The sequence below is a fragment of the Triticum dicoccoides genome, chromosome 2B, assembly GCF_002162155.2.
Source record: "Triticum dicoccoides isolate Atlit2015 ecotype Zavitan chromosome 2B, WEW_v2.0, whole genome shotgun sequence".
Classification (NCBI taxonomy): Eukaryota; Viridiplantae; Streptophyta; class Magnoliopsida; order Poales; family Poaceae; genus Triticum; species Triticum dicoccoides.
This window is the reverse complement of record NC_041383.1, coordinates 618,404,696-618,415,666: the sequence shown is the minus strand read 5'-3', so window position 1 is coordinate 618,415,666 and position 10,971 is coordinate 618,404,696. Positions and strand designations below refer to the sequence as shown.

Here is a 10,971-nt window from a genome sequence, read left to right as displayed (position 1 = left end):
TTTGTTTTGGGTGGGCCCAACTTCCTTAACCAGCTTTTGCATGTATACGTGTTCAGAAGTAGGACGTGGTGCAGGGGCGGATCCAGTATGGGTCAAGGGTGTACAGATGTACACCCAAATTTTGCTGCACAAAATTCCTATATATAGATAAATGGGAAAAAAAATACTAAGAGTAGCATACTTTGAGAGGCTACACAGCAGCTCTCATGTGGCAAACAGACCAATATTAACTCATCTGCTACTAACCACACCTAAACAACCAGTAGCCCAAGAGCAGCAACGAGCCACCTCTGCCCTCACGCACGAGAGATACTAAGAGCATCTACAGCCGGACTTGATAAATCTGACCCCTCAAACGTCCGCGGGCGCGACTGGGCCCTTCCACGGACAGTGACCGGTCACACCTCATACATGGTGCTATGCATCCGAATCTCTTATATTTCATCGCCTAATACAAACCATGCAAAGTAAATCCTGCATACTACGCACACGCTAGCTAACTATGCTTCGTCGTCAGAGATGTCCATGATGTCGACCACGAGTGGAAAGTAGCGGCAGACGAGAGGGGGAAATGTGGATGGGTAGGGTTTCAATGCCGGCGGTCAGGTTAAATAGTTGGGCTAGGGCACTATGCCGCCCGTCGGAGTAGCGCTACGCGGCGACGGAGGAGAAGAGCTTCGGACCGTCTGGTTTCAGAGTGTTTTCATGTGAGACCCGGCCGTCAATCCGATGTGACGGACGCGCCCGGATGTTTGAGGTGAGTTTCAGATGCCCGGTTGTAGATGCTCTAAGCATAGTCCAAATACCCCTAAAAAAGCTCACTCCAAAGTTCCAATCTGGAATTCCATTTGTTGACCGGTACTCCCTCCGTTCCAAATTACTCGCCATGGTTTTAGTTCAAAGGGAGTACATGTGTAGCTTATATTTGAATATAGAGATATACTCCCTCCGCTCTTAAAAGAGTGTACTTCCAACTTTGTTGGAAAGTCAAACTTTTTTTATGTTTGACCGTATTTATACAATAATAGACCAACATTTATGCCATCAAATTAGTAGCATTAGATTCCTGATAATATATATTTTCGTCATGTACCTATTTGGTTTCACAAGCATTGATATATTTTTGCACAAACTCAGTCAAACTTTGAGATAGTTTGACCCCTCAAGAAAATTGAAAGTACACTCTTTTAAGGACGGAGGGAGTATAGCTCTGTACATGACCATATTAGTAAAGAGGAAGACTGTTGATTTAGAAACAACAAATGAATTATCTTCAGATTGATTTTATTAGTAAAAAGAGAGAATGAATTATCTTTCTTTTGAGAATCTAATGAATTGTCTTTGGTTTTAGAGATATATAGCTCTTGGTAATTTTCTTCTTGTTACTGTTGTGAACAATTTGTATTGCCGTGGACCAATGGACTTCTTTTTCTTTGTTAGGGTGGGAAAAAAATTGAACACCCAAAATTGTATTCCTGGATCTGCCACTAACGTGGTGGGCCTGCAGAATCCTGTTGGAGCGGCCGATTCGGAAAGTGACCAGCAACTTCGCGGCGGATTGATTCGCACGTTGCAGCGGCGCAGGCGAAGGAGTTCTTTCGGTATCATATTAACATGTCCATTGCTGTACAATTATCAATATGACACCAATAATGCAAACTCCATATTCTTGCTCCGACCAGAACTTGGGGCCATGTTCGGTAATGGTCCGCTCCGGAAATTTGTGGAGCGGATAAATGGCAACTCCACCATTTTGACCTACTCCGCCTACTCCGCTCCGGGAGCTATGGAGCAAAGTGATGTCGAATAGCCCCTTGATTGCCCTGGTGCCAAATCAAATTTTTTTGGTTCGGCATCATTGCTATGAACAGTTCACCTTCAGACAACTTACCCACACAGCAAGGAATAACATCACATATCTCACTTACAAAGTTACAAAAAGCAATAAAGAACAGAGAGCTATTGCTTTATATACTAATAAATAGCCACACTAATCAAACACTTTTGAGTAGCCACCAAAACGCACCATAATTGAAGTCACTAAGCGCTAGGGCAAATATATGTTATGCATCACATATAACACACAGCCAAACCATAGCCCAAATTTTATCAGGACAATCATTATTTGATTAAACAAAACGAGTGTGAGATAATTAATAATGTCACTTCTGCCTTGAGAAAACCAAGCCTAACGTCAGCATCCAGAACTATAGAACTTGAACTTCTAACAATCTAACTAACAAGGACCGGTAGATATCACAAACTCAAGTGCAGAACTTGTTACATTCCCTTGAAAAGTTAAAGTTGTTACTTTAATTTAGTATTCAGACATCATATCCAACTATCATATTAACATGCCATTGCTGCAAAATTATCGAAGCCTGGTGCCAAAATTTTGAGATGATCACTGGTGCCAAAATCAAGAGTAACCAAAATTATCAAAGCAGCATAATTTGGTTTGGTATCATGGCTACTACCAATTCATTTCTAGAAAACTTAAACATCACATATCATTACTTTGAAAAGCAATACAGAACAGAGTCCTTTGGAGTTATACTGCTAATAGCCACACTAAACATTCATTTCTAGAAAACTTAAACATCACATATCATTACTTTGAAAAGCAATACAGAACAGAGTCCTTTGGAGTTATGCTGCTAATAGCCACACTAAACATTCATTTCTAGAAAACTTAAACATCACATATCATTACTTTGAAAAGCAATACAGAACAGAGTCCTTTGGAGTTATGCTGCTAATAGCCACACTAAACAAACACTTTCAGTAGTAACCAAAAGATGCAGAATATTTGAAGACACTAAATGGCAGGGGCACATTATGCATCCATATACCACAATCGCATTAACCCATAATATATATGGCAATATAGTACTCCCTCCGTAAAGAAATATTAAAGCGTTTAGATCACAACTTTATAGTGATCTAAACACTCTTATATTTCTTTACAGAGGGAGTATCACCATAACAACCTTGACCTTGAGTCTGAAGCTCCAAACAAGAGGCAACAACTTATAGTCATTCTTAATACAGTACATCTTACTAATGAGCTAATATCCAAATCTTGCAGCAATTCAGTATGTCTTGCCTTGGCCATTGATAGCATTATGCAACCAGCGCCTAGGCAAGAGTAAAACTGGATATAACAGTTGATATTACAGGTTATCCATACAAAGAGAAGTAACATGAGGATCAAATTCAACGCAAACAACACAGAACATTCTGTTACTTGCAGACACAATATAGCTAGGCAGATACACACCAATCGATCACTTCCAGCAGCAACCAAAATGCATCATACGAAGAAACCAAACAAAGAACAACCTTTCTGAAGCTCCAAACAAGAGGCAGCAACTCATATTCATTCTTAATACATCTTACGTAAGACCTAATATCCAAATCTTGCAGCAATTTAGTATGTCTTGCCTTGGACATTGATGGCATAATGCAACTGGCGCCTAGGCAAGAGTAGAACTGGATATAACAGTTGATATTTGGACAGGTTATCCACACAAAGAAAAGCAACATGAGGATCAAATTCAATGCAAACAACACTGAACATACAGTTACTTGCAAAAACAATACATCCAGGCAGATACACGCCAATCGATCACTTCCATTAGCACCCAAAATGCATCATACGAACAAACCAAACATAGATCATGACATAATTTTGCATCACATACTCACATTGAAGTAATCCATAGTCTAAATAGCAAGATGGCATCACCATCATCATAACAGGCATGATTCTGAAGATTCAGACAAAAGGCAATAACTTCTAAGCATTTCCATGTTGAGCTAATTCGACAGATCACACTCCAGTGCTCTACCCATCACCAACAAAGCTTGTTAATGTTGATAACACTCATATATATAACCACTATAAGAACTTCACCTGAAATACCATTACTGCGAACTCCACCAATCCAGTAGATCGAAACTTACTAACGAGTGCTCCAACTTAGAAGGGCGGAGTACGACCGTGTCTCTTGAGCACCGCGTTCCCTGCAACGGCGGCACCAGCCATGAGGCCCCCGACTGCGGCACCAACGATGGCGGATCGCGGGCCCGAAGGTGCACGGTAGAGCATGCCGGTTCCAAACCCTGCGGCGATGATGTTGCGCCAGTCGTCAGCGTCGCGAAGATTGCCCACGGCGCACTCGGTCCCCGCGAAGAGCAGCCCGATCAAGGCGACATGGTTGCCGTACCGGCGTCCCACGGAGCCGCATTGGTTGAGCACGCGGCTGGTGCGCAGCTTGAACGACTCGCCGCGCTCCGCCTCCGCCACCGCGCGCTTGAACCCCGTGGCGGCCCCCGCCACGGCACCGGCGACGTACCCACAGCCGGGGTAGATCGTGAGGTTCCTGCCCCAGGTGCGGGTCTCCTCCGGGAAGAGGACCTCCGGCGAGGTCGGCAGGTCGTAGATCGCGCGGTACGAGAGGGGGTTGAGGCCCTCAGGCTGATACGGGGTGTAGGTGCGCCGCGATCCGACGGGGGCGCTATGCGGTAGGCGCTCGCCGTACTGGGACTGGTCGGCTGCGTCGGCCATGGCGGCGAGCGACGGCGGGCGCTGGGGTTTAGGGCCTAGGTTCGGAGGCGGCAGTCTTCCCGTGCGCGTGGCAGGGCCGTGTGTCTAGGATTTTCGTGGAAGGAATCTCCTAATGTTCCACATAAATCACGCAGGGGTGTGACTTTCTGGGCCAGCCAATTTAGACACGAGCCTAGAGTTTTTCTTTCTGTTTCTCGGGCGTTCTTCTCTATTCTTTTCTCTACCGTTTTCCCTCCTGTTTTACTTTCGTTTATTTTAGTTTTTAATAATCCGGGAAGTTTTTAAAAATTTGTAAATAAATTTGAGAAAATGTTTTCTAGAAAAACTTGAACATTTTTCAGGAATTTTTTTTTAAATATGAATGTGTTTTTTCTAAATTTCTGATTTTTTTTAAGAATTATGTATATTGTTTAATGGATGGATTGTTTTAAAAATCATAACATTTAAAAAAATTATGAACATTTAAATTCTTGATCATCTTTAAAATCTGTTAGAGCCGCTTGTTGGTTTTTCTTTGAAAGCAACGAACCTCATTTTCATCATGGAGCGAACAACAAAAGCTTTTTTTTCTACTCTAGATCGTACCGTGCGAGACAATTTTTCAAGGATGTGAACGAGATAATTAGAGCTAAATGGGCTGGCCCAGATGCTAGGGTGATTCTACGAATCTCTACTTATTAAATGGGGAGTTGGTGTTCGTACGCCACTAGATGTGGTTTCATCCTCCCCTTCACCCTTGGTTTGGAATAATGTAAACCAAATTGGGGTGTCCCTTTTATTGTCCTACTGGAAACCATCTTCTGCAGTAACTCAATCAAATTCTACTAAAATTATATCATGCATTAACTCAATCAAATCGAATATGATCTTAACCAAAACTCAATTAAAACAAAATTTTCCTTACAATTCACTACCCATACTCAAATCAAATGAAATCTTACCAAGACCACAACTAAATCAAAAAATGTCTTGCCTTCCCTTACCATACCCAAATCAAATAAAATCTTTTCAAAACTTCAACTATATAAAAACCTTCATTTCCTTGACCTACTCATACTCAAATCAAAATAAATTTTATGAAAATCTAGAATACGTTGGGTATAACATATATGTCCTACATAATTGGTGTTGAACAAATAGAATATGTACGTCCCCTAACGCACAAACAATTAGCTAGTAAAACAAACAATAGGAGATCCCGGGACGGAACACGGGAAGAACAAGAGAGGAGCGACACATAAATACGCGCCCTTCTAGCGACCAATAGTGGACGCCACTCACATCGTTCAACATGGGTTGCAGCCTAGATAGTGCTGCCCTCATTTTGCATTGTTTTTTCACGCGAGCGTGCGATTGGTCCGGTTTCAAGGTTTTTAGGGGTGGTGGGCTGGGAGGGTGGAGGTAGCATGGACATAAGCTATTTTTTGCTTGGTTTTACGCAGTTTTTCTATGATTCTGTTTCTATATATTCTTTTCGTTTTCTTTTTCATTTTCAACCTTTTTCCGCTTACTTTTATTCCCCCTTTATATAAAATACATGATTGAAGTACTTGGACATTTTTAAAATGTCATTAATGCTCTTTGAAATTGCATGAATATTTTCTGAAATAGGATGTCCACTTTCAAAAGTCATGAGCACTTTTTGAAAGTACATCTTTAAAAATATGCAAGAACTTTAAAATCATATTGACAAAATTAAAAATTCCTGGATAGTTTTCAAAATGCCCGAACCTTTATCAAAATGCTTGAACACTTTTCAAAATTTTGTGAACATTTCTTTCAAAAGATATTACCCCCTCTGATCCATATTAAGTGTTGCTGATTTAGTGTTGAACTAAATCAAGGATAATTAATATGGACGGAGGGAGTAACACCTTTTAAATTATGTGAACATTAAAAAATATGTACATTTGTTCTTAATTCATTAACATACACAAACATTTTTCAAATAATTTTTGGGAATAAGATATATGCACATTTTTAAAATGCATGAACAAAATACAAAAAAAATTAAGTAAATTGAAATATACACTAATGTCTTCATAAAACCGATAGGTTAATCATGGTGATTGTGTTTTGTACCCCAATTGCAAGGCATGCTCAATTATCTAGTTATCTAAAATATATGATCATAGGTTAATGTTACACTTGAACTATTATAGCAACAGGTGTATGTAATGGTTGGCTGGTTATGCAGATATATTACTGCATAAAAAATGTTGAACATGTCTTAACTATGGTTAGCATTGGAAGTAAGCATTTTCAAAAGAAAAAAGAAAGAAAAGAAAATTAGAATTATTATATACCAGCTCTAGCACTCTCTAAAAAATTGTTTAGATCAAAATACATGTACTCCCTCTGTAAACTAATATAAGACCATTTAGAGATCTAAACAGTCTTATACAGTATTAGTTTACAGCGGGAGTAATTGATGTTGTATACACTTTATAAGTTGGGCTGCGAGCGCCATGTTATCTTAGATTCAGGTGTAAACTTTTTTCGGTTATATCTCCTTTGTGCAATGTTTCAAGTCAACAAAAGATCATTAAATCAAAATAAAACTAGAGGTGGATTCCAAAGTTGTACCTTTGCGCGTCTCCTCCTCCTTATCTTTTGATTCAAAAATAAACAAATAGAGCACACGCCAAAACAGGACGGAAAGGAAGGAGTATGTTAGATCTGGCCTGGAGAATGCATTTTAAAACTATTATAGCAGGTGTATGCAGTGGCAAATCTACAGAAAAAATGGAGGGTGGGTTGGGCTGCCTATTTCATGTGAATATATGCTGTGTTGGGCTCACAAATGGCTGGATTGGGCCTTTAAACTAGTAGTAAAAACTAATTTTGCAAAGCTGGAGGGGGGCCTTAAGCCTGTTAAAGCCTCCCTAGTAGATTCGCTGGTTATGCAGATATATTACTACTACATAAAAAATGTTGAACATGTCCTAACTGCTATTAGCATTGAAGTAAGCATTTTTAAAGAAAAATGAAGAAAAGGATATTAGAATTAGTATATAGCAGCTCTAGCGCTCTCTAAAAAAATGTTGGTTTAGGTCTAGAATGCATGTAATTGATGTTGTATACACTTTATAAGTTGGGCTGCGAGCGCCATATTATCTTAGATACAGGTGTACACTTTTTCCGATTATATCTCCTTTGTGCAAGGTTTCAACTCAATAAAAGATCACTCAATCAAAATAGAAAACTAGAGGTGGATTCGAAAGTTGTCCCCTTGCAAGTCTCCTCCTTGTCCTTGTCCTGATTCAAAATAAGTAAATTAAGGGCCTGTTTGGTTTCAAATGTCACCAACTTATAAGTCGAAAAGTAAAAAAAGTGACTTATTTTGCCAAACAGACCCAATTTATAAGTCACCCCAACTTATAATTCATAAATTGCTCCACCCCAACTTAAAACTTATAAGTCACCCCCTTTTGCGTGAGTCCGACCACCTGCATGATGTGGATTGATGTGAAAAAGTGTGGTCAGGTGACTTATAAGTCAGCTGACTTAAAACCAATGACTTATAAGTCACACCTGTTTGGTTGTCACCTGACTTATAAGTCAGGTGACTTATTGGAACCAAACAGACCGTAAGCGAACACCCAAACAGAACGGAAAGCAAGGAGTATTTGTTAGGTCAGGTCTGAAGAATGCATTTTAAAACCATATACCTGCCGGCCTGATGAAATGTCAACAGCAACGACTTTGCGGTGTGCAGTAGGGCAAAAACCGATGACCATGCGTACTTGCGAACCATGAAACTCATTTCCCTCCCTGTTAGTCTAAAAATATCGTTAAACTCCAATCACCGAAGCAACCCAGAATCCAAAAATGCATGCGCCATGCCCATGCGGGCTAACTCGTGAGCCATTTTTAACTCGATCCTTGTGAAGAGCAGGGACATTATAGTATATATAACAAAATGCGACCAGATCACGAACAAACACAATCGGCAAGCAACGATTTCTTGAGAGGGCGACCCTTTCCGATTCGTCGTTGGCCCAAACAGCAGCAGCCATTCACTGTGCCGTATGCGTGCGTGCAAATTTTTCTGCTCGCTAACCAATCGCATATATGTACTACTATTAGGAGCCGATTGGCTTCCGGTTGGCGCGGACAGAACCGGTGACTGCAGCGCACCTTGCGCCGACGGTGTCACCCTTTCTTTTAGTCCGTGATGATGAAGGACGGGCTCAGCTCCATCGGGGCCGGGCTCTCGTGAACCTCCACGTCTAATCTTTCTTTTTTTCGAAAGATCCTCCACATCTAACCAAGGTACTACAAACTCATACCCAAAGTGCATCTCACCATATACTCATCGGGTGCATATGCACATATATATATATAGATACAAGAGGTAGCCACGTCCTCAACTATACATGGAAAAAGAAGGCCTTGATGTACAAGAAATACACATGCAATATACAACTCAACAATGATGATGAAGGACGGGCTCAGCTCCATCGGGGCATGGGGTCTCGTGAACCTCCACGTCTAATCAAGGTACTACAAACTACCAATAGTCAAAGTGGGAGCGAGCTGATTTCGCGGGCGCATTTGTCGTGCGGCAATCGTACGGACGTCCTGTATATATGTGTATATATGTATCTAATAATGTGAATATGTGATATCAGCCAGCCTCAGTGCAGTTACCACGTCCTGTTCACTGCCAAGATATATATACTCCTACTAGTACGTAGCAGCCACCCAGCATCAGGGCGCTATATACGCATGGTCGCTGGCTGCACGTAGTCACATGGAGAAAACCAATGGTGTTTAGCTCGATGTGTATACTACTTATGAGAAAATCTGAAGGTAACTTGTTACGTTTCGTCAGTCAGCTGTGCCATACGTACGTGAGAGCGCAAGTACGAAAGAAATTTGACTTCGCACAACGGGACACCACATAGCGACGGGAGTTGGCGTCGAGGTATATATGAAAACTACAACGTGAAATCAACCAAACGACTTGTTTATTACTGTACTGCGAAATTTGATACTGAACCTCTTATGAAACAGGCGCCAAATCACTACTACTAGTTGCTGGTGTGGCCTGACAGAATGATGATATCGGGCAGTTTCTTCCCAACGAAGCAGCACTCGCAATTTAGTGAATGGCACAACATCGCATGGGTGTCCGTCCTGCTATCCTCAAAGGCTGAAACCTGGAATTGTATGATACACAGGACAGGAGGATTAACGAAGCGCCTAGATAACGGCCCCAACCCACCATTTTACGTATCAATATAATGTGGTCACCGAGCTAATAAGTCATTTTAAATTATTGCCAGAACGCTGCTGTGTTTTTGTATTGTATAGAGCCGGCAACACGTACGTACACAGGACAACTACCTTAATTGTAGTCCAACGGAACAAACATAATCCGAGAGCAGAACAAAACCGGAGAGCTAGATCACATGGTCAGCGAGCCAACCGTGCCATTGGCCCATGGGCGATTAGGTTAGCATATCCGTGAGCAAGTGGCAATTCTCTACGCCGAAATAGAAGTTCCGGTGGAGAGGGTAGGCTGCTAAAGTTTATCATATGTGGCTCACTCCACTCTAAGTATCTGGAGCCACTCCATTAAAAGGCCGTCCATGGCAGCTTAGGGCCTTCATGTATTCTTCCTTCAGAGAAGTCTCGGAGACTGGTGATGGTAATTGTTGTAGGCATGGTAAGTGTTCTGTTCTTCTTATACTTCATGGTGCACCCTTCTGTTTCTAAGTATAGGACGTCACATCGGTTCAATTTAAACTGACAAAACAGCTTACATATATAGATATATTCCCTCCGTCCAAAAATAAGTGTCTTAACTTTGTACATACTATGTACAAAGTTGTCCATATAAAGTAGTGTAAGATGTTTTAGATCACTACTTAGTAATTAACAAGCTATCAAAGGACAATGCGTGTGACACAACTTTAATTACATCCTTGTGAAACGGTGTGACAGTAGTACAGTACTATAATAAGGCGACCAGACAGATCGCCAACATACAATTCGTCGGGCGACCTTAACAATTTGCGGAAACGGCGACCTTGCTTCGCCATTGGCCCAAACAACCGCAGCCGCTGTTCTGTATGCCTACTCACCAACTAATCGCACACCATACTATTATGAGCTTATAATTCTTGGTTGATTAGCTATGGCTATAGTAGCTTCAGTATATATACAGCCTAGCACTTCACTGCAAGCGAAGATGGAGCACGCTTGGGCCCCCGATGCCGACCGATCTGCGAGCGGATTGGTCTCCGTTTGGCGTGGAAGGGATTCGGTGACTGATGCGTATCTCGCGCTGACAGTGTCTTTTTTAATGAATCAACTTGTGAAGAACTCATGTGACATTGTCGTGTCACACTCGTACGGAATGATTTCTACATAACATCAACTTGCAGCTGAAT

General features: G+C 41.3%; 1 protein-coding gene across 1 annotated transcript; it reads right to left on the bottom strand.

Moving 5' to 3' along the window:
- Positions 1–3,709: 3,709 nt before the first annotated feature.
- Positions 3,710–4,570, bottom strand: LOC119361049 (mitochondrial import inner membrane translocase subunit TIM23-3-like). The gene has a single exon (XM_037626436.1). It carries the CDS (start codon positions 4,568–4,570, stop codon positions 3,983–3,985), a length of 588 nt encoding a protein of 195 aa, XP_037482333.1. The 3' UTR covers positions 3,710–3,982.
- Positions 4,571–10,971: the final 6,401 nt, after the last annotated feature.